This window comes from Nansenia antarctica, assembly GCF_963989245.1.
Source record: "Nansenia antarctica genome assembly, chromosome: 2".
In the NCBI taxonomy this organism is placed as follows: domain Eukaryota; kingdom Metazoa; phylum Chordata; class Actinopteri; order Argentiniformes; family Microstomatidae; genus Nansenia; species Nansenia antarctica.
Window position 1 is genome coordinate 56,730,530 of NC_137675.1, and position 25,000 is coordinate 56,755,529.

General features: G+C 41.9%; 2 protein-coding genes across 2 annotated transcripts in view; both read right to left on the reverse strand.

Moving 5' to 3' along the window:
• LOC308150294 (hepatic leukemia factor-like) overlaps window positions 1-5,171 on the reverse strand; it is a gene marked incomplete at both ends in the record, with an annotated part of 5,954 nt that extends 783 nt beyond the window's left edge. Inside the window, 2 exons of the mRNA XM_080523142.1 lie at window positions 2,416-2,736; window positions 5,054-5,171. Of these exons, the coding sequence (XP_080379268.1) occupies window positions 2,416-2,736; window positions 5,054-5,171 (439 nt within the window). The remainder of the gene's footprint in view (window positions 1-2,415; window positions 2,737-5,053) is intronic.
• Window positions 5,172-8,404: 3,233 nt separating this feature from the next.
• Window positions 8,405-17,585, reverse strand: LOC308150870 (hepatic leukemia factor-like). The gene is made up of 4 exons (XM_080523657.1): window positions 17,391-17,585; window positions 16,218-16,538; window positions 10,308-10,522; window positions 8,405-9,656 (listed from the first exon to the last, which is right to left on the reverse strand). Exons 1-4 carry the CDS (start codon window positions 17,500-17,502, stop codon window positions 9,441-9,443), a joined length of 864 nt encoding a protein of 287 aa, XP_080379783.1. The 5' UTR covers window positions 17,503-17,585; the 3' UTR covers window positions 8,405-9,440.
• Between the last annotated feature and the right edge of the window lie 7,415 nt (window positions 17,586-25,000).

Genomic DNA, 25,000 nt, shown 5'->3' on the forward strand with positions numbered 1-25,000 from the left:
CATTTAAAGTCAAGTTGACGTTAGCTGATTGACACCTGACAAGGATCAGCTAGCCGCTAGCCGCTAGCCGCTAGCCGCTAGCCGCTAGCCGCTAGCCGCTAGCCGCTAGCCGATCCTTGTCAGGTGTCAACAGTCGAGATGCTAAATACATTTATAAATACATAAATAAAGCATATACTGGTAAGCTTATGAGCAAGGGTATTTAGCAATATGATATTTCGATAAATAATTGAGGCAATTTGTAATATAAAACCGTGTTTCACACGACGGTGAATTACCGTGACTTGTAGTTGAGTCAGACAGATGTTTAATGGCAGTTGGTTTCAATGTTCTCGACGTTCTACAAGCACGTGACGTGCAGGTGAGTCTGAGCTCGAGCTGCAGTGGGCGTGTCCATCAAAACCGACTTCAAATTTCCCGGAAATAACTGCTCGCCTACTACATTTCTCGCATACTCAAATTATTATTATTATTATTATTATTATTATTATTATTATTATTATTATTATTGATTTTCTCCCACCCTAAGGCCAGACAGAATTTTTATTTACAGACCAGAGCAGATGCAAATAATACATTTTACTTGTTTACAAATTTGTTTTATTTATAAATGCATTTATGTTCTATTGTATACACTGCTGCCTTATCCTTGTTTGGCTATAAACACCTTCATATGATTTCATCATTCCATGATGTTTTTGGTGAAAACATTATGGTCACCATTTAATGGACACAAATATGTACAATGAAACACATGCACATGATCTTAGATTTGCTAATACCAACAGTCCCACAATAAACCCCTAGAGCATTTGAAAAATAATGATGACCTAGGTCTTGGTCTGCTCATCAAGATCAAGAATGCTGGTTCTAATGCTCCTGTATTACAATTGGAGCAAACTTTTAAATTCTGAATTAAAAGTTTCAAAGTCAAAAAGTCAAAAGTCACTTTATTGTCCCATCACTGGGAAATTTGTATTGGGCTTACACCCCACAGCAGCCAACAAAGAGCAACAGACAATACAGGATATTAGCACACAAACAGAAGGCGGACCTGATTAAAACAAGAGTGGAAATAAAATGATAAGCAAGATAAGTTACATTCATCTGGTGCAGTTTAAAAGTTGAACAGAAACGGGAATAAAAGAATTTTTAAATCTATTTAATCTAGCGCGGGGGACTCTGAACCTCCTCCCAGAGGGGCAGCAGTTCATACTCTGCATGTAGGACATGGGAGGGATTCATGAGAATTCTATTAGCCTGTCTGAGAGTAGCCTGTTCAAAAATAGACTGCAGGGATGAGTGGTCTTTCACCCCTATGATCTTCCATGCAGTCTGTATCAGTAGGACCAGTTTGGACCTTAGTTTTACAGATAGGTTACCAAACCAAGATGTAATGCCGTATCTGATGAGACTCTCTAAGACAGACTGGTAGAAAAGTAGCATACATTTTGGGTCAACACCATGAACTCTAAGGCGGCGTAGGAAGTGTAGTCGTTGTTGTAATCTGCTACAAAGGCTGTCTACATGAGTGCTCCAGGTGAGTGAGTTATCAATGAAAACCCCAAGATATTTGTAAGAGGCGACCTGAGAGATGGATTGTTTGTGGATGACCACAGGCCTGTGGCCCCCAACACCTCTGGGGTCGAACACCATCTCCTCAGTTTTCTTAACATTTAAAACCAGGTAGTTAACATCAAGGTCTAAAAGATATTCAGTGCAAGCTTAACATGTTTATATCTGGCATATGTTCAAAGTTACTGTGCACAAAACACATCCTCAGCAAAAAAACTACATCATCTTGCAATATAATGTGCAAACAATTTCCTCCAGGATGATGTTGAAAGTCCTGAAGGTTGCCTGAAATAGTCTGAGATAAACAATAGTTTAATAGAAAATGGCAGTGTGATTATTTTTTAAGGGATTAATTAAACCGTATAAGAATACTATAATAACCATTAAGTGCTTTCACAGAAAACATTTGCAGTCATGTTTGGAGACATTGCACTGCAAATGAGCATTGCTGAAGAGATATTTAACATATTAACACATAAACTACCTGCATATGATTGAACACAAATGCAAAAAACAACAGTCTAATTCACCTTAAATAGTGCCTTATTAAACAATATAATATCAACATTTTGAATGAATGAATGAATGAATGAATGAATGAATGAATGAATGGTCTTTATTGTCATTGCTACAGTACAGGTACCAAACAACGAAATTTAGGTGAACAACTAGCACTTTGGGATCATCGGCTAGCTAGCTCTTTTCCTACAGAGAGGCTTTAACTCTGGAGGTGTGAGAGTGTGCATGTGCTTCAGGACAATCATGTGTACATGTGTGTGTGTGTGTGTGTGTGTGTGTGTGTGTGTGTGTGTGTGTGTGTGTTATGGATTTTGTCTTTACCTGCTCTGGATGGGCTTTGGAGACAGTTCGGGGGGACCATGGGACCTGTGTGAATGAAGGAGGGTTTGGTGGGTGCAAGTTGTGCCTGCTGCAGAGAGGGCTGTGGCTGCTGTTGGTTTTGGTTATTATGAGTGGAGTTTGAAGGGATGCCGTTCTCTGATAGAAACTCCTCCAGGTCCATATACTCCAGCTGAAAGTTGTCGCCGTCATAAGGCAAGGTCTTGTCCCACAGGGTTGGCCCCAGGAAGGCCGACTGTGGAGTGTTGATCCCGCTGCCTTCGTCATCCAGCTTTTTCTCCTTCTCCTTCTGTTTTTCAAAACCTGCAAATGATTATAGACCATTATAATATAACCCATCTAATCGTTTTAATCCTGAAGAACCAACCACCCTGACAAAACTGATAGACAATGAACGTGTTTTCTAATCCGTCATATAGCCAAAATCTAGGCAATAGTCCTTGAATTAGCCTAGTAGTTGATTTAACAAGGTTAATTCAGGTTTTAGTAATTTGGCTAGATTATTATTCATATTTTTGAGATTACAATCGGATACAAAGTAACCAAAACAAACATCAGCTGCTATACGAAAAGCGCCCTCTGCGGGATTGTTCTGGAACAGCCTTCAAAGCCTGACGAGGCTTCCAAATATTGATTTTGTATTTAAGCTTTCAGTCGACAGGTGAGAAAAAACCAACACGGAACACAGCGTATTGCTAAGTGACGCAATATTGCCAACATTAAGATAGTTAACTCATAAATTAAGGATATCGTATGTTCACAAGTGAAGCCTCTCTAAATAATTGTAACTGTTAAATATAGTGTGTGTAAATCTCTGTCAGCATGGGCGTCACCACCATATATTTGGGGGGGGACGTGTCCCCCCCACCTTTGAAACAAGGTCGTTTGGACCCCCCCACATTTGCCATCAAAAATATGTTGCATGACTGGTCAGCGTTATTTTCATTGCTTCACAATCAAATCCGTTCCACTTTATGAGTAGGGGATTGCCCATATCCAGAAGTCCACTCCGCGTTTTACTTCTGTTTTTAACACGGCAGCAGCAGCATCCGACACGCACGCAGATTCAAAACATTCAGACTGAGGCAAGACGATATTTAGATCATCCACCAAGATGGATATAAGGAAAAAAAATTCTAAGAAGAGAAAAGTAAGTCAAAGTCATCCAAGTTTTCCCGTGAGTGGCCAAACAGCAACATTGCGTTCTCCCAAGGTCAAACACAGCCAGCTTTTCTGATAAGAATGTTAGTACCTTATGAGACATTCTCTGTATTAGCAATAGAATTTGCATAGCCTACTAGCAACCAAATACGAGCTAGATCAGCTATATGGCACTAGCAGTTTTGTTAGGCATTACTAGTGCGGTTAGACATGTTTAAATGCAGAACAGACACAGGCGAAATGTCATCAAAAGCACAGAATGGCGACAAACACCTCACAGTGCTTACCTGTCCTGTCATTATTGCATCTCCTGCCCGTGTTCATTGCCCTGAGCATTTGCACTATTTAATTTGGCCATTGCACCCACCCAAAGAATCAATTTGGCATCTGATTGCTTGAGCTAGGGTTAAAAAATAAGAAGAAAACACCTGTTCCATTTATTTTTCTATTTCTAAAATGCTTGTGATTGTATTTTTTGTATTGATGATTGTATTTCTATGTCAAATGTTCTATTAGAGAAAAACAATATGAACAAGTGCTCAATGCATCCCCATTTCTCCTGATATAGGTGGTTGAGAATGAGAGTGAGTCAGAGGCAGGGGCAGTGGAGACAGCTCTAATTCACTCTTTGATTTTGTTTGTTTGTTATAGTTGTATGTTCTGCAATGCACTGAAGAGGGCTAAGTTTGATTGTAATAGGCTCTGAGTAGCCTAGGTACATATTTTATGTTTCCTCATAACTTTTTATTCAATTTGTTGACTCAAAGTTACCTCATTCTTTTCTAATTCACTCTTTGATTCTTTTTGAATCTTCATATTTAATAAAGTACCTAAAAAGTGCCACGTGTCAGTGTCAGGCCTCTGTGAGTTAAACCAAAACATAATAGTAGTCAGTAATTGCAGACCATGCCAGCTCCAAGGAAAAACAAAGAAAGAGGGAGATTATTTTGGGTGTAAAACGCACCAGAATGCAGGAAATTGAATCTACTATTTAAAAAAATTCGGGGGGACCCCCAGACCCCCCGAAAAATAAGTGTCCCCCCCACATTCAAAAAGCTGCCGACGCCCATGTCTGTCAGTCTACTACGTATTGTCTACCGACTTCAGTGGTTCCATGAGTTGGTTGGAGGGATTGTAGATATTCATCCCCACACTGGCAACTTTTCTGACATGATAGCGCAGAAATGATTTGCAGAAATGATTTGCAGGAATCATGCGCACTTCATAAATCTAGAACGATTAGGTCGCTTCATAACTCTATAATGATTATAGCACTGCATTAAGCAAATATCTACTTATGGAAATATTATTCTATTTCGCTTTCCCTTGCGCTACAAACGTCAACAGATACGTTTTCAGGCAATAATCATGGCCAAGACAACAAGACAACAATAGTGGAAAAGGAGAACATAAACCGCCTCGAAATGCACTTTTTAAAAATACTTTTAATTTGTAATACCTTCTTCATGATGGAACGGCAGCTTCATGGGCTTCTCCAGAAGGGACTTCAGTACGTTGCCGTGGGTCGGAGGCAGGCAGGTTGAGTTCAGACTCAGAGGTCTGGCCATGTTCTCCATATGCGTCTGGAGGAGAGCGATAAGAGAATGGTTCTAATTCCAAAAGGAGACCAACGTCGGAAAAGATGTCAACACACAGTCAAATCCCCCAAAAGAGTTTGACCCAACCTGGGAGTTGCCACAGATAAATAAATGATATCCGCGCAGACCGGACAGATATGACTTTGCGTTGAACACACATGGGTGAGGTAGTGACATCACTCTACAGGGAGTTATGTGGGGATACATATGGACTCATGTTGGCTTTATCCTATTCTTTCATGTACGGTTGCAGGTACGTGTATAGATCCCATGCTGCAGAGGACCAAAATGTAAGTCTACATGAACACAATTCACGAAACACGTCGGTGCGAATGACCTTCAGTAATGCAAGTAAGTAAAGGAAAACACGTTGACCCAAACATTCTATCATCTCCACTCTAGGCACACTTTTGGATCTGACCTTGGCTGGACTGTGATCTGCATAAGGTAGTGGGGGTCTGGTACACCAGGTCTCGTCTCAGCAATACATAATAAAACTGAATGTGGAGAGATTACACTAAGGTGTAATAATATGCTATTCAGTGTCCTAATCACTCAGCTATAGGGACCCACTATAACGGCATGGGTCAAACGAAACCAGTCACAAAGAACAGCTACAGACAGTAACCTGCTATTGAATCCACCCTGATTCATCCTAACTATTAATTTGATTATCAAGCCACAAGGTACTAGATGAATAACCCCTGTACTACATTCATGCCAGAATGTTACCTAGTGTACTAGAGCTGAACCTGAATCTTTACCAATGACATGTTTTCACATCAAGAGACCCGAGTGATGTTTGGGATATTATCTGAACATCTTTTTGACTACTGTAGTGATGGCGTCTTTTCCAAATACACCAAAGTGTTTAGTCTCTCGCCTGTGTCCTGGTGAATTGTCTAGAGAAACCAATTAAAGATCATTCCATACATTCTATCTTCCGTATTCAGAACTTTATTTCATGTGAACATTGGTGAAACTAGCTGAACGCAAGATTCCATGACATGAAAAACTAAAGGCTACATCTATACAACCAGGAGTGTCTTTACAATAATGCCCAAAGGATCAGGTGCTGCTGCAATGAATCTGTAAAACTACTATATTATAGGTAATATATCAAAACAATAATATATCTATCTTTCTTTGAGTAATATATGTATTCTTTAACAATATTCTGGATCTGCTGTGCCTTTAAAATTCATAGCCAGTAATATATAGGAAAAATACTGTACAAAAAACAACTTATAGAATAGCTTTTATATAAACATATCTCTTATAACCAATATATCATTTCTGTACTGAATCTTTTGGTCTGTAGTAAACAAATCGATTGGGTTAACCACAGTATCGGACAACACCATCCAACTTTTTTTTCCAACATCTTTTACATTCATACAGCCATCTTCGAAGAAGGCAAACACATAGCTACAAAATAAACTACAGATATCTGTATTGATTTTTGAAATAACCACTCATGTTAATCATGCTAAGAAAAAAAGGAAGAAAATAAAGGAGAGAATTAACCACTTTGCAAACTGTTTTGCAATCAGCTTAAGGGTTGTGTTCTGAAAGAAATCATGCTAAAATGTTCATTAACAATGAGGATGATAATAACAATAACTACAACAATACCGACAATAATAGTAATAATAATAATTAACAATTGAATATTTCCAAAATAAATCTTCCATCCAAAACAAAAAGGTACATTAATATCAGGCAGATAAGATTAGCGTGAGGAAGTAGAAACATTGCACCGGGTCAGATTGTGAGTCACGCATTAGTGCAGAGTAGGGTTAAGCTGAGAGGTGTGTGGAGGATAGTGGCCTGCAACACAGAGACCATTCACGACTGGCAGGGGGTGAGGGGGAAGGATGTTAGCGTCACTCATGATTATACAATAAGCCTGGGGTCTGGGGTTAGCTGGGGACCAAGAGGGAGGCTTCCATAGGAAATACAATAAGAGACAACAAGGTGCATGAATTAATGAAGGTACGATTCGACAGGATTATTGCTCAATGTCAGGGTGATGGCAAAGAAATGCTGGTTTTCCATTTCAAAGTTGTCCTATATAGTAAGAGAGAGGTTTAGGTTAGAGAGAGAGACAGCATGTTTAAGTGCTAATGCACAAATGAAGCACAGAGTAGCAAGACAACTTAATTTGATGAACCTAGTGTTACAGCACTGCACTTGCAGAGGTATTTAGAAAATGAACTGAAATACAATAATAATAAAAAAATAAATAAAATAAAAACATTTGAATTTACTAACTTAAAAATTGTTGGGGAAATATGCTGCATGCCTCTGTTTGAGAATAGAAGCTAAAGACAGATACTAGACAACACGAAATACAGACTGACATTCTCCAGGACAGAACAAAGAGAGGAAGGGTAGGTATTAGGTAGGATAATCACTGTGGAAAGAGCACTAGAATAACATACGGTTAGGGAGGACAAGTTACAACACGTCTCAGTCCTGATCATCACGTATAAAACAGGTAAGAAAGAGCAGGACACCATGGCATCATTTCCAAAATGAATTATGGAAGGAGGGGAGAAGGTGGGGACTCGGCTGGTAGGTTGGCTCATTACCATTTGAAGGTAGCAGTTGAAAGAGGGAAGGGGGTGTGTGTGTGTGTGTGTGTGTGTGTGTGTGTGTGTGTGAGTGTGTGTGTTTATACATAAATACTCATACTTCATGTATACATGTACATCAGGGGTGCTCACACTTTTTGGAACCAAGATCTACTTTTCAAGTAGCCAGTCTGCCAAGATCTACCAGTCTAGTTTCAACATGCACGTACTACAAACACACACACACACACACACACACACACACACACACACACACACACACACACACACACACACACACACACACACACAGTTCCCAGCCTGCATAGTAAACTCACAATACACTTTCCCTCTCTCTGTCACACAGCCACAGGAGAAGACCATCACAAACCCTCCCTCTTTGCTATTCTCGCTCACACACACACACACACACACACACACACACACACACACACAAAACCCTCCCTCTCTCTCCCCCTCTCTCTCCCTCTCTCTCTCTCACTCTCTTACACACACACACACACACACACACACACACACACACACACACACACACACACACACACACACACACACACACACACACACACACTTTCTCTCACTCACACACTGACAGCCAGTCTGCAGTACCATAGCCAACTACTGATCCAACAAACAGAAAAGTAAACCAGATACAAAACAGGTAGTTCCCTAGTTTGAAAGGAGGAAATAAATGCATTTCTCTACCTTAGTGGGAGACCTGGCACTGGGAGGAGGCAGCTAGTTTCTAATAGTCAGGGCTGTAGGAGCTGGTTGCAAGGTGTCATCAGCCACTGTGGATCTGTCATCGAAAAGGCAATCTGCAGCCTCGAGAAACTTTTTTCACAATTTCGCCGTCTTTGAATGACTTCTTTTGTTTAACAAGAACGTGACTGACGCGATAAGAAGCTATCGTTGCAGCCGTACGTTTTCGCTCTTTTGCCACATTTCCCTTCTTCGAAATAGCCATCGTAGATCTGCAGATCAGACAGACGCACTTCCAATATCACATCGTGTAAAAAAGTCCTCCTCCCATTCTGGATGGAAGTTATACGTTATTGGTTTCTTACTTGGTCCAGCTTCCCCACTCATTTGTATAGCCTTTATTTAGTATTATATAGTAAATAGTAGAAATTGGAAGGCTAACTAGGTAATTAGTCTCGCCGGTATTTTGTATTTTGTAGTTGGTGCTGTTGACTGCGCATGCGTGGTGAACCGCGTGTTAGGTGTAGGTGAAAAGATCAGATCTCAGACTGGCTTACCTGTACGTCAATCAAGTGGCAAAAGCCATAGTGAGGATGGATGATAGGCGAACTTTATTTTTATTTTTTTTATTTTTGTTCAATGCCATGCGATCTACCCATACTACCTTTGCGATCCGACGTATTGGGCACCCCTGATGTACATGAATGAAGAGTGGGCAAAAAAGAGAAGGAACAGAAACCAATGACAGAATTAAGCCATTGATAGAATTAAAGAGACAGAATCATATCGGATAGTTTATGGGGGAGAGGAGGGGCTGGGGATGTTGTGGGGTGGTGCCACCAAAAGGACACATTGTCCTTCAAACTGTTGGGTGAGGGATTGAGATAAGGGGGGGGGGGCTGGGTGCTTCCAGAGGGGGGGAGGTTGGAGGGGGGTGGGGTTGGGAGAATCACAGTGGCCCTTGCCGGGCCTCGTATTTGGCCACAATGTTCTTGGTGCGACCCAGCTCCTTCCGCAAGTCTGCCACCTCCATGCGCAGCGCCGAGTTCTCCTTCTCCAGGAAGCTGGCCCGGATGGCGATCTGGTTCTCCTTCAGTCGCCGGGCGTCCCGTGACCTCTTGGCTGCCACATTGTTCTTCCTGCGCCTGGCCCAGTACCTGTCGTCCTGTTCACACACGGACACAAAGAAAGGAAAGAGTTGAGTTTCGATGTTTGGGAGTTTTTTTCCACACGTCATTTTGGTGTTTGATTCACTTGAAGCATAATGATACAGGGGCAGCGTAAAAGAGCTAGCTTCCTCCTTCAGAGTAAGAAGTGAAGGGCCTCCTTGCATTGTTACATTGAATTAGCTCCAGCTTTAACCTGTGCCTCTGATAATGGAGTATTAGCGTACAGCAACACACAGAGAGTTAGTATTTGGCTGCTGAAAATGTGAACATGCTAGCCCGCTTGACATCTGATTAGCATCTATCCGTTCTAAAACATCCTAAATAGGCTATTCAAAATGCTAAAACCATCATGGCGAAAAGGTCTCTGACAGTTGTGCATGACGGATCCGCCCCGAGAATACTGCCAGACTTAACGTTCCCTCCTATTCTCCTCCTTACTTGTGGTTTGAAATACCTGTTCTTCTTTAGACTGAATAAGCCCATCTGCTGCTTACATAACACAAAAGAACTGTGAGCCTTACAAGCCAAACAAGAAGCCTAATCTCTCTCTCTCTCACCCTCCACCGCCGCATGTACACACCTACACACGAGAGAGACTCTCTCTCTCTCAACATAAGCAGGGCTCCTGAGTTAGTAGAGTTAGTTACCTTGAGGCCCTCCGGGATGAAGATCTTGCGTGCCTTTTTGATCATGGGCTGAGGCTTCAGCTCCTCGTAGGAGAACTTGCGTTTGCGGGGGTCAAACATCTCCTGGCCTGGCACGCTGGACAGGGCCAGGTCCGCCGGGTCTGGCTCGTAGCCCACAGGGACCTGGATGGAGTCTGGGTCAATGGGGCTGGGTGTGTTACGAGCTGAGGGCAGTCCTACGGGGGGGGGGGGGGGGGGGGGGAAGAGAGAGAGAGAGAGATGAGCCAAAAGTACAAATGTTAATGTCTCACCGCCACTCTTTAAAGGACAGTGACTTACCCCTGGAAAAGTATCAGAGGGCTTTTTCAGAGCAAGGGGCACACAACACATAACCCTAACACCCCCCTTCCTCTAGCCCTGTTACACACAGACAGGTGGAAATCATTCTCTATTTACGATACAAGGACCAAAATCAGCTTTGTGTCGCCTAATAGTCCTTTAGAAAACCATGGTGATGAAGAAGCCTTATTTAGACCTCAGTAGGTAGCCAATTCTCTAAAGGGAATATTATTAAAGCGACAGCTGTGTAAAGTTCAACACAAAAGGTCGCCATGACATGCCATTAACGCCTCCTTCAACCTTTCTCTGTACCATTGGACAGAAGCAACAGGAGCTCAATCAAGTTCTCTAGAGAGGCCCTCATAATTGGACTAAGAGGCCACTTGGGGTAAGCTAACTTGTGCTTGCGTCACAGATTTCATGCCATTCTTTTCTTTCACATGTTAAGGAGCTGACCCTCGGAATTAAACCTCTTGCATATTTGAAGTCTCAGTAATTCTTTGGTTGTATTATATTCAATACTGAATATTTGAAAACGACTGCCAAGTGGCATTTGTACCACCAGGTGGAGCAATATCACACAGACACAAACACACACACACACACACACACACACACACACACACACACACACACACACACACACACACACACACACCGTTGCAATCTCGATGGATGTTGTGTAAAACCTAATTGACTTCAACTGTGTGGAGCAGGTGATCAGTTGACAGTGTTTCAGTTTTCTACTAACAACATTCCATTATTTATTAGGCCTATATTGGTGACTCATGAGCCTGTTTTGTATGCTTTTAAGTGTGTTCAAGGCTGTTCCCATGCTCAGGACCTTCGGTCAGAGCTGCCTTCCTAGCTCCAGTCCGTTCTGGTTGAGGTTTGGGACAACGCCCGCAGGCTTTGACCTCGGCTCCGCTCTTACTACTAAGCTACTACTCGGGGTTAATCAACAAAGCAATATCCAGCCGCTCTTCGGCAGCCTTCACAGTAGGGGGCGCTAGACTCAATCTCCATCTTGACCCTCTTAGTTATCCTGCAGATTTATTATAGAATCCAGATTTCCTCTCTTGGCTTATTCAACCCCAGTCATGGCCAGGTCAGCCTAAGCCAAGTCACCTCATATCATAGCAGCAGAACTCAAACCCAAAGCACAGAGCCACTTCTTGCTGACCCTGGCCCCAAATAGACACGGAAGCGCAGTGGCCGGAGGTGGACGAGGCTAAACAAAACGCTGACCATCAAGTGGGAAACTAAATCAAACCAGAACGGGGGCTTCAAGGGGGCTTCAAGGGAGCCAGCTTCAATGCACCATATTTCTATGGGAATGAGAAACTCTCATCACTATAGCTGCTGAACCCGCACATGTGCTTGCCCCCTTCCACAGACCACTGCACACTTAAGCTTAGCACCAAGATAGATGACAAGCTACTTACTGGGTTAAAACTAGACACTGTCCAAGACAATCCCGTCAGGCCGAGCACAGGACAGGATCACATGTGTACATAACAAGCACAGTGACCCAAAATATCCATCCTATATCCATCATCCATGACCCGAAATATGCAGCCTAACCACTTAGTCGTTCGCTCTGACCTGCAGGTGACGGGTGTGAAAACACAAGTGACACGGTGCGCCGTCTACAAGATTAAAAGGCCAGTCGATACGGCAGCTCCCTCTGACCTCCGTATTGTAATGTCTCCGGGAAAGGATGAGACGGGAGACAACACGGACACACGTTTGAGAGTGTTCAGTCCGCAAAACAACCCGAAGGCCTGTGTGGAACTGGATTGCTCCTGCTGAAAATAGGGAAAGTGTGTAAAAGACAAATGACGATACCTTGAGTCAGTATATGAAATGATATATATATCTATGAAACACCATCCTGTTGTTGACACAAACATTCACAATCTCGTGACACTGAGAAAAGGCGGAATGTTCTAGTAATGAGTGGGTGTAATATTAAGCAATATTACATCAAGAGGTAATTCCTTCACAATGCGTATGGATTTGCGTTGTGTGGGTGGGTAGCAGCACAGCACACACAGAGCAGGTGGAATGTAGGGCTGCTAAATCAGACAGGGGGGGGGGGGGGGGTGAGGAGGTTAACCTAGCAGCCTCACCCTGCACAACCCCTCCTCACACACTCCAATGTCCACTTTAGCACAATAAGTAGGCATCAGATTACTTGGTTATCTCTGCAGCCATCTTCTGTATTGTATTGTTCTGGGGGGTAGTAAGGGGGATTGTAATGGTGGCGGTGGTGGTGTGGGTGCAGGTTGCAGGGGTGGCTGGCTAGGCTGGAACAACAACACAGCTCGCACGTGACCGCAGCACGGCCTAGGCCATGTGATCTCCACAGGGTACAGCCTGTGCTCTGGCTACGGCTCTAGAGGGTGGGGTGGGGAGAGAGAGAGAGAGAGAGAGAGAGAGAGAGAGAGAGAGAGAGAGAGGGAAAGGGAGGAGAGAGGGAGGGAGGGAGGGAGGGGGGGCTCATGCTGTGACAAGCTCCAGTTTTCAGCGTGGGGCCGTCACAAGGCGCCTGCATGTGTCCGTCACATGGCTGAGCACACTGCAGGAAGCCCCAGTCTGGAGCACGTGAGAAGTAATGTGCAAAAAACACACAGGGATAGCAAAGTGAAACTGTACCGGACAACACGCACACACACGCACACACCTCACTCACTCACTCACTCACTCACTCACTCACTCACACACGAGCACACACACACACACGCTTGGCCTGGGATAACAGACACCTCCACGCGAGTGATGGTTTGTGCCCGGGTGTTCTATACACCATGACTGTTACCGTTGCTGCGTGCGGTGATGCACAAAGTAAATGACAGTACCACATCACAAGGAAATTCCTGGAAATTTTGGACACATTCATACTGAAGGGGGCAACATTCTGTGGCCACTCTAGTACTCTAGCCAAGTGGATTTACCAGACGAGAGTCATCCATATGGCTCTTTGGCATGGGTAAACATCACTAGAAAAAAACTATCCAGAACCATCTTGTCTATTATTATCATTATTAGGCTACAAGTAGCATTTTTCAGGGACAAGTGAAATCAAACGATGTGCTTCACACATCATAATGAAGACACCGAACGGAGCAACGTGACAGCAGATTTGTGCACATATTTACCCTTCACTTACTTAACTGAACAGCTACTTTACTGAACAGCCTCCTTACTGAACAATCAACCTAATTAGCCTACTCTCTACTAATGTAATTCATTGGTATTACCTGTGCCGTCTGACATTCATTTATTCCTCCATTTGGACTACCCGTTCCAAATCTCAATAAAAGCATTAGGCTACAGCAAACAGGCTGGTTCAAGATTATTCACCAACCCAGTGTGCTTTAGAATTAGGCCTACAAAGCCTTCACATTTAAGTCCTTTACATTTCAGTCATTTGGCAGACGCTTTCTTACAAAGAGACTTACAATAAGTACAAGTCAGTGAAGGAACTATACAGCAGTCATCGTAAGTAAAACCTTCCATAAGAGCAAGTGCCATCGGCAGTCACAGTGCTAGGAAAAGTTGCCACAATATACAGTATGGGGCCTTAGGTTTTATCTAAGCTTAGTCCTAGACTGAAAAACATCTTCAGTGGAGATTCTCCATTGAGAGCACTTAATCAGCGTATATTTTCTTCTCCCCTGAGGGAAATTTGTTTCGGACAGTTAAAGTGCTGTAGATTCACCATCAAAATAATCAACAATGAATGTACATTATACACATAGTACAAATCACACAAACTAGTAGAATGAATTTTATCTTACTGACGGGTTACTGGCAAAATAACAGTATGGAGGGTGTGGCGGTAATTATACTGGTCTAATTGTACAACGGCTACTGGTAAAACCTTCCACCGGCCCACACATGCCACACACACCACACACACTTCATTTTCTGTTATCAATAAGCTATGTAACAAATTTAAAAGCTAGCTACGTCTCCCAAGTGAGAACGAAAGCCAGCTAGAATAAGTGCAAACAACTTATTTCTGCTGGAAAATGTGACATCAAATGTCGCTATAGCGGCTCGCTACGCTGGTGACAATAAAATCGTGGCTAGGCCTATGTTCAGAGAAGTGATTGTGACCCAGAATGTCCAAATAATAGGCTAGTATATATTTCAAGACTAGCATTTAAAATGTTAAAGAAATATTCAACATATGGCAGAGTGGTATATGAATCACTCAGAGTAATATGAATTTAATCTAGGCTATTACACGGTCAAACATTAAAACAACAACACAATTCATTCCAATTAGGCTTAGAACAAAAAGCATAATCAAGTGGATCATTATATTTATGATGAAATCCTCTGAACATAAATAAACCCAGATAAATGCAGTAGAAGAAATGTGCTCAGTGCTCCTCTGACAGCTTACTCAAGGGGAAAACTGCTGATAATTATGTATTTTATCTCAGATCAGTCCCCACACCTTCAAAGACCACAGCCACATGAAGCTCTCAGCTCTCTGATCTGACACATCTGTTAACAATAGGCCTATGACAGCACATTCTCAAAGAGAGACTGTCTGCCTGGTTTCTTTCTGCTAAATGCATTGTGACATTTGACAAGGCGTCAATTCAAACCATGGACATAATATGGAAGAATACACACACCAACCAAGTGGTAGCCTTATGAGCCTACATCTTTTTTCAATATCACAGCAGCATTATGTAGTAGAAGAAAAAAACAGGAACATGAACTCCACTCCTCCCAACTATACAATCTTCAAACCATTTGTGTTTTTTCCCCACATTACATGTCAAGCAAAAGATCTCATCAGACAAGAAACAGATCTCACTTTTGGCTAACTAAGCATGATGGAGCATTGCCACTATGCTGCATAACAAAGGGTCAAATCAAAATCAATATTTGAACTGAGTTGGGCAGGTCCTTGTTGCTAAAGATAATAAAACCACAGCATGTCAAAATGTGTGTTGGTAAACTACAGGCAGGCTATTCATTTGATGGATCTAAATTGTAATATCTAGGCCTCTATAGCTACTGTTATTGATAATCCTCATCAAAATCAGGCTATTAATCAATTTCAGATTATTCATCTGTAATCGTGTCATCTGTAAGCAAGCATATTTCATACCTCCAGAATACTTGGCCGTGTGCCACACTGGACCCAACCCCACACTCTAAAGTTCAGGCCAGGGCAACAAAAAATATCCCCAAAACATAAATGCTGAACCACCGGTGCCATTGGTCAAGAGTGAAATGTGATATTCTGAAGGAGAGAGTTCAGCCTGGGGGACTGTGACAGAGAAAACATAGCTGATCAAGAGAACACCAGCGTTGTTCTCCCTGCATCCTATGCTCCTTAGAGCATTGCCCCAGGTTGCCAGTTAACCTGTCCATGATGTTCACTGTGATGCTGTACACCAGGTGAACAACTAGCACTTTGGGATCATCGGCTAGCTAGCTCTTTTCCTACAGAGAGGCTTTAACCCTGGAGGTGTGAGAGTGTGCATGTGCTTCAGGACAATCATGTGTACATGTGTGTGTGTGTGTGTGTGTGTGTGTGTGTGTTATGGATTTTGTCTTTACCTGCTCTGGATGGGCTTTGGAGACAGTTCGGGGGGACCATGGGACCTGTGTGAATGAAGGAGGGTTTGGTGGGTGCAAGTTGTGCCTGCTGCAGAGAGGGCTGTGGCTGCTGTTGGTTTTGGTTATTATGAGTGGAGTTTGAAGGGATGCCGTTCTCTGATAGAAACTCCTCCAGGTCCATATACTCCAGCTGAAAGTCGTCGCCGTCATAAGGCAAGGTCTTGTCCCACAGGGTTGGCCCCAGGAAGGCCGACTGTGGAGTGTTGATCCCGCTGCCTTCGTCATCCAGCTTTTTCTCCTTCTCCTTCTGTTTTTCAAAACCTGCAAATGATTATAGACCATTATATTATAACCCATCTAATCGTTTTAATCCTGAAGAACCAACCACCCTGACAACACTGATAGACACGTGTTTTCTAATCCGCCATATAGCCAAAATCTAGGCAATAGTCCTTGAATTAGCCTAGTAGTTGATTTAACAAGGTTAATTCAGGTTTTAGTAATTTGGCTAGATTATTATTCATATTTTTGAGATTACAATCAGATACAAAGTAACCAAAACAAACATCAGCTGCTATACGAAAAGCGCCCTCTGCGGGATTGTTCTGGAACAGCTTTCAAAGTCTGACGAGGCTTCCAAATATTGATTTAGTATTTATAAGCTTTCAGTCGACAGGTGAGAAAAAACGAACACGGAACACAGCGTATTGCTGAGTGACGCAATATTGCCAACATTAAGATAGTTAACTCATAAATTAAGGATATCGTATGTTCACAAGTGAAGCCTCTCTAAATAATTGTAACTGTTAAATATAGTTTGTGTACATCTCTGTCAGTCTACTACGTATTGCCTACCGACTTCAGTGGTTCCATGAGTTGGTTTGAGGGATTGTAGATATTCATCCCCACACTGGCAACTTTTCTGACATGATAGCGCAGAAATGATTTGCAGGAATCATGCGCACTTCATAAATCTAGAATGATTAGGTCGCTTCATAACTCTATAATGATTATAGCACTGCATTAAGCAAATCTACTTATGGAAATATTATTCTATTTCGCTTTCCCTTGCGCTACAAACGTCAACAGATAAGTTGTCAAGGCAATAATCATGGCCAAGGAAAAACATAAACCGCCTCGAAATGCACTCTTCTGCAGAGTTGTGTGTTATACCTTCTTCATGATGGAACGGCAGCTTCATGGGCTTCTCCAGAAGGGACTTCAGCACGTTGCCGTGGGTCGGAGGCAGGCAGGTTGAGTTCAGAGGTCTGGCCATGTTCTCCATATGCGTCTGGAGGAGAGCGATAAGAGAATGGTTCTAATTCCAAAAGGAGACCAACGTCGAAAAAGATGTCAACACACCGTCAAATCCCCCAAAAGAGTTTGACCCAACCTGGGAGTTGCCACAGATAAATAAATGATATCCGCGCAGACCGGACAGATATGATTTTTGCGTTGAACACCGCTGGCAGCCAGAAGGCGGAGTGGTCTGGTTGCGGTCTGGCTGGTGTGAAGCTGCTCAGCGAGATGGTTCACTGATCCATGGGTGGTGGTGGACACTGGTGTGACGTCAAACCGTCGGCAAAAACTCATGAATACGGATTGTGCGAATGAGAAAAGACCAATATAGAATTAAAGACATTTCGTGATGTTAGAATTATACGGTTCTATCTCAATTTTTGTCCAAATTGAGTTTTTTTTACATAATCTGATCCATTAGGTGTATTTTTAAAATGTTGACTTTTTTGAGTTAGTAATTCATAAAATACAAAGGTTCCATCTCACAGAACATAATGGAATGTAATAACTTTGACGCTCAATATCTCTGAACCTTATAATTCTAAGCTCACGATTTATTGTTGTCTATCCTCTTCTATTTATGTTTTTAAAAGAATACTTTCGGATTATACTGTCTGTTTTCGATTGGTTTGAAGCTCATATCAGATGTGCTCAACTTCTTTCAAAACACAAAACTCACAACTGTTAAGACTTGTAAACATAGCCTGTTTAAAGTTCAAAACACTCTACCACGCCTTCATCAAAACAAGGATAATCCTATGGGTCTATTCACCCTTAGTTGTTTCAACAAACAATTCATCCAATAGCAAAACAAAAACATGATCTATTATTTTAAAATCGTTTAGAGTAGCCTATAGAATAGATTAGTGTAGTAATATAACCAGAAACCTTAATACCATTATTCATATTTGAAAGAATAGCTTAAACATGTTTAAATTATCCTTAGGACTAAGCATAGTCAACCGTTGAAGAAAGTGTGTGTTTATAAGCCTTTTTTCATAGTTAGCAAGGCCACCTATTGCAATATGTGACCAGTTGTTTGACCAAAGAACAGCAGATTTAAATATATCAAACAAATTCAGACAACCCGATTATTGCAACAATGCAATGTGCCCTACAGCATCCCAGGAGGTTTCACAAAATGTAATTGTTCCACTTTGACCTGATTTGTTATCAGCCATGACCTTAGATCAACTGTCTTCCCCATCAGAACCCAAAATAGAAGCTTGTTTTACTGCATTATTTGTAAACAATGCAATTGTAAACAAACACTGTATGACTTCAAAACGTGGTTAAAACTATCATTTTGATTTGATGAATGATCAGTTCTTGCATCCATAGCTCATTTCTCTAGTCCTATCTCCCAGCTGTTAACCAGAAAAGTGGCTGGGAGCCAGCTTGGTTATTGTTTGAATGACAGATTGCATTCAAATACTGTATGATCTATAAGTCTAGAATAGTTATAATCAGTTGTCATAAACCTGACAAGCCATACAATATCAACTGTATACAAAATATTTCAAATGGTTCAGTAATGATCACTTTAGAGCAGTAGGATTAAATCATAGTTCAGTGTATTGTGGCTCATGAGAAAGCAATCAAAGTAAAAGTAATGTGAACATTGTTTTTTGCAATCACCGATTGTTCATCAATAATGCACCTCAACAAACGTTGCTCCGAATCAATATCGAACGTGTTGAGTAAACACTGTGGTTAGATACACCGGAGTGAAGCCTGGTCACATGGACGGGTATTGCCGATTTGACCTACTTTTAACCAATCACTGTTCAATTCTAGTCTCGATAGTTAGTACATTGAAACTCGTGTTTCCTTCCAATTCCCCATGATAACTGCCGGAGTAAAGTAAAATGACTTGAAAATTGTCCAGGACAGAAAAACAATTCCTTGCTTAATGCTTGTCATTTATAGCCTACTTAATGAAATTGTGTTTTTTCTACCATTACAACTTAGGCTATGCTAAATTAAAATACATTAGTTAATGCACAAATATTCAACAGTAAGTAGGCATTTTGAAAGAGAGGGTCTTTCCTACCTGTATTACCTATCATATTCTACATAGCAACAGAGGTTGGCAAAGCAGGCAATATTTAACCGAGATGACAAGACGACCTAAAAGTAAGGCAATGAAGTGACCACAAACACAACAGTTCATCTCAATGAGAAGGATCTGGGGGTAATAACAGGATTACAATTCAAGTATAACCTTCTTTTTTTTCACAGGCTTGGATGTTTATCTGGTTTGATGCTCTTGCTGTCTCTGTCAAGGATTGAGGGTGGTGCTGGTGATGGTGGGTGAGAGGTTTTAGCCTATACTACGCAGAGAGACTAGAATAGTGTGAAACACAGCATACCATAGCAGTGGGAGTAGAGATCACTCACATTATGAGAACTTTGCCTGTAGCTATTGTGAAGGACCTTGTGAAGGGTTGTATGATGAATGTATCTAAAAACCACTTCTTCCCTGTTCTCTCCCCCTCACTCCCCCACAGCAAAAAGATATCTCCTCTCAGTCAACCATGTGTCATTCCGGGCATTGTTTCATTTCAAGCTCGTTTGAGGAGAAACCGAAAGGTGCTGGCAAAGATACACCGCAATACTCTCCTGCTGCCCAAAACTGATGTTCATTATCTTGCATGCATGCAATGTAGCGTAATCTTTCTGAAGTGTGAACATTGATCTCATATCATCCTGATCGACTCAACTCAATGGCCAGGTAATCTGCCATTCTTTCCAGAAATAGAGCTATTCTTAGAGATATTTTTTTTTCTTCATTTCCAGTATTCATGTTGAAAAGTGACCAGGTTTCAATGGATGGCAGATGGTCTTGTGAGACAAGATCAGGGGTATTGGGCGAAATGTTTCTTGTCTAGATATATAAAGCACAACATTGTGCATAGATGTTTCTTTAGTAAGACAATCAATTAGAAAACCTCAAGGACCTATGATAAGGGAATCACAAAGCATGGCCTTGATACAAGTCTCTCTCTCTCTCTGTGTGTGTGTGTGTGTGTGTGTGTGTGTGTGTGTGTGTGTGTGTGTGTGTGTGTGTGTGTGTGTATATCCACTGATAAGGAGAGAGGAGATGATGCTATTTCACGGGTAGAGAGTGTCCCATTCAGTCTAGCTTGTGCATGTCATGTGATTAAGAATCAGTATCTTATTATTTTCTATTTATGCTTGTCAGACAAAGAATATCAGTGTAAACAGTTGAATCCCACTAAATGAACCTGGCCACAGCCACTAAGAGCTTGTAGAAAGCACTTACTGTGGTAGTAAGACTCCTTCAAAGTTCCCCGTTGATACATGATGCAAAATGTATCACAACCGTCAAAAAAACCTTGTGTGTATAGTGTATAGCAGGGTGAATAGTTCATACTGAGATACTATAGCATTACTGGAGTGGAAGAACACTTTGAAACTTTGTACAATCACATGATTTATTAGCCACCACAGCCAATAAGATATATTCCATTCCAATCTGCTTTGAATTGGTACAGGTCCTGTTTCTTTGAGTTAAGTGCGTTGTGTTATCTGTGAACTTAGTGTTGGATGTTATACCATCTCGTAACTGGAATAAATCTGTTATCCTTTAGCACCCCTGTTCTTGGTCTCATGTGGAGTTCTACCTGGGCATAGTGGGTTAGACTCCCGATGCTGCACCCCTGACTGTGTTGTGTCCCTAGGGCTCACATAAGGGCGTAGGCTTCCTGTAAAACTGCTCTGGCCTGAGAAAGAAAACACGACAGATCTGGCCTATTCTCAGTGTCACTTCCAGTGTCTGCTATGTCAAAGTCAACTCTGTCAGAAGCACTCGATTTGAGACTGAGGCCAGAGACGCTATCAAACCTCTCGTCGTTCATGGTTTCCCTCCACTGTTTTGAACCTGCGCATTGGATTTGTGAGTCTTTTAAAGACACATTATTTTCTTTTATGTTGTTCTTCCACTCCAGTAGTGTGATACTCCAATAGTATCTCAGTATGAACTATTCACCCTGCTATACACTATACACACACTATACACCCTTAAGGAAAACATTGAGCCTGACCTAATTTTATTCATTTGCCCATTCATGAAAGTTCTCCGTAGCACTGTTCTGTGCCAGACACATTCATTGTAAGGTCCCCCTTAACCTCAGCAAAAATCTCCAAATGGTTCGGACAAGAATCCACACTGGAGACAGTTTTAGTTTTAGATAAGCTGCTCACACAATTCTGCATGACTGTGAGCTAAGGATAAGTCCCTGTAATTGCTCTGCAGTGTTATGTAACATGAATACTTTTCAGTTCAAAAGAGCTTCAGCTTCATTTCAGTTTGTGCAGCATGCTGGAGACTAGGCCTTCATGCCTGCTGCTCAGGGATTACAGCATGTTATTTCATCATGTGTATTTGTTTTCTATTATCCAATCCATTTTCGGAGAAGGATGATGTGACGATGACCTTTGACCTCTTGTTGTCCCCTTGTTGGCGTCGAGTCACTGACTATTTTTGCACATCTTATACAAATATAGTTGTTCATGTGTTCATCCAATGGATTTGATTATTATTTCAAGGGAATCCAAATGGCCAGGACCAGTTCTATAATAAATCGGACTGTTTACTGGAATGGTTAACTTAGTAATTAATTACATTTTAGTGGAGTGTAATGAGCTGGGTGTCCTGGACAGATTGTTTTGAGACAATCCAAGTGAGGAGCCCTCAGAAATAATCCTAGATTACGGAGACATTATGACCTGCCTGGGAACCATACTCATTCTCCTCCAAATTTGAGGAGGAGAGCTAGATTGGTAGCTCATTGGCTTTCACAGCATTGTGACTCAAGCAGTCCCTGAACAGAGAGATCAGTCAAAACCTCTAATGAGAAATTCAAAGGAATTAAAAGTACTCTATGTCTAGCCAAAGATTATCTAAAGACAAGAAATCGGAGCAAGGATAGTTGGACGTTACGCTTCTCACCAACTAGCAACTATCATCCTAGAGATGTTCAGAGGTACTCAAGTAAAGACTTTGCAAGGACAAATAGAGAGACAATTTCAAATCAACCAAAAGTGGGCCATAAGGGATACTCTAACAAGATCTCATTTCATTGACAAGTGTTCAGTGCAGCCTTGAAACAACAGTTGGCCGTCATGTGATGAAAGCTAAAGTGTCATGTTTATGTTTCCCTGGTAACACACTGCCCTGTACAGCCTGAGGAGGAAGCTGTCTTTACACATGGAGCATATTTGATGTTGTTTTGATACATCTCTATCGCCATGGGTGATTCTTGACATGAATATATCGATTAACACTCTTTTCAAAGTAACCGCAAGTAGAGGAAAGACAGAGTAACTTATACAGTATTTATTTTATTCGATAATGAACCAAATGGACAGAATGGACAAGGACACAAGGACATTTGCTCTCACATCTCACACCAGTATTAGTTGTCAGCTGAAGCTGACACCAATTCCCTCATTTCCAGCCTCTCTCTTGCCTCATTGACGTTGTCAATCCCGTCCCCCTGCCAGAGATGCGTTATTGAGGTGAAGTGTCATCTCCACATCCCACACACACTGCATTAAACACTCCCCAGGTCCTCAGATACGCAGCTGCCCACACATGTCAAGAGGACTGCAGGTGAAGCTAGCATTAAGCAAGTTTGCCACATATATTTGTGGAGTCTGCAGTATGCTGCTGCTTGGTTCTAGGAGTGCACTCATAGAGGTACAATATGAGTAAGAAAAACAGTATGCCAATACTTTTGGTATTCAGTCCTTTCGTGTTTATTTAGCTGTGTAACACAAATAATATTAAATCTTAAATCTGCTCTTGAGACATTTAATCACAGTGACTCTTATCATGGTGGTCAGACTCGTTCCTTGAGCTTCAATCAAACTACAAAGTCCATGAACCCATGGATTGATTGATTGTATTGATTTGTCCTTGGGGTAAAATGTAAAAGTCAATGGGTAAGCTGCTTCATTTAAACACCCATAAAAGTTGCTTATGATGAACAACATCACAAGTCAATGCTTTTTAACCCTCTGTGTGTATTTGCACACATAACGTAAACAAAAACAATAAACCCCTTTACTGAAGACATTTGTGACACAGTCTGGTCATTTGGGCCGCAAGTCGGCAACCAATCAAAATGTTCAGACTTTTATTTAGAAAAAACGAAAATACGTTTCAACGTTGTTGAAAATCACAACAAAACTCGTTAGTCAAGACAAAATACTGCAATGCAATGGATTCGGTGAGTAATCCCCACTGCCACCTAGTTAACTATAACTTTACATTGTTAGCAGGCTCACAAAACAAGCTGTGTTAGTTGATTAGCGAGTGCGCCGTTGATTTTCAACAACGTTGAATTGTGTTTACATTTTTCAAAAGATTAGTCTGAACATTAAATCGGATGCCGACTTGGGGACCAACTGACCAGACCGTGTCCCATTTTCCTGAAAGCAACAGCAAAACAGTATAGAAAACTAGGTCATTGTAATGCAAAAACTGACAACCGGCTCACATGCTTCCAAGGCCAGTTTTGTTTCCTGTACTTATGATGGAGAACACCGTCACTGGTGACTGTCACCTGTTGCGTAAGCTTAAATGTGCGACCCAAATACAGGTTCCATCAATGGACATTCAGGAAATGTAGGCCTACTTTTAGAGGGGTGGATTTACATACTTCCTCTGGCATCAGCAAAGTGCTTTTTCTTACCATTTATTTGTGCACAGTGTAATACCTGCAATTATACACATGATTGAGTTTAATAGAATTCTAACTGGAAAAGCTGTTAGGCTGCAGGACGTTCACCACACGACACCAAATCACAAGTGCAAGTACAATTATTTTACTATACATACAAACTAGGTACAAAGTAGCTGACTGCTTTTGGTAGTACTTTGATATTTGCATATTATCTTCATATTTCGACCTCCTCTTCATAGCTCAACCTTGTCTTCACCAGATCCTCCCATACCGCCAACCTTACTGTTACTCCTCTTTCAGTTTCTGATCATCATACAACATTTTGGCGTCCTTCTCCCTTCCTCTCAAATCCACCCCCTCCCAGTCTGTCTCTACCCACACTGTATCATCTCGTTGCAACCTGCGTACCCTCTCCTCCATTGCTCTCTTCCTCTGTCTTATCCTCCCGACCCTCCGTTGAGACCTTCTCCCTTCTATCCACTGATACAGCCTCCTCCAGCCTCCTATCCACTCTTTCCTCATCCTTTGACTCTCTCTGTCCACTGACCTCAAGGCCAGCATGATCCTCTCCACGCTCTTCTTAGCCGTCTGAAACCCTGCAATCTTGTCGAATAGGGCTCCGGGCAGCTGAGAGGAAATTGAGAAAAACCAGCCTCCCTGATGACCTAAAAGCAGTAACGTGCAGTGAGGTCATTGGCTGGGTAGGCAGTGAGCTATTACAAAAAAAATCATGCGATTAACGCAGCAGCCAGACTTCAAATGGCATAGCGC

Excerpts from the sequence above, each read along its gene's own strand:
- LOC308150870 (XM_080523657.1), bottom strand. The coding sequence starts at position 17,502 with ATGGAGAACATGGCCAGACCTCTGAACTCAACCTGCCTGCCTCCGACC. Across the intron at positions 10,523-16,217 it reads CCAAAGCCCATCCAGAGCAG|GACTGCCCTCAGCTCGTAAC; the intron begins GTAAAGACAAAA and ends CCCCCCCCGTAG. Across the intron at positions 9,657-10,307 it reads TCATCCCGGAGGGCCTCAAG|GACGACAGGTACTGGGCCAG; the intron begins GTAACTAACTCT and ends GTGTGTGAACAG.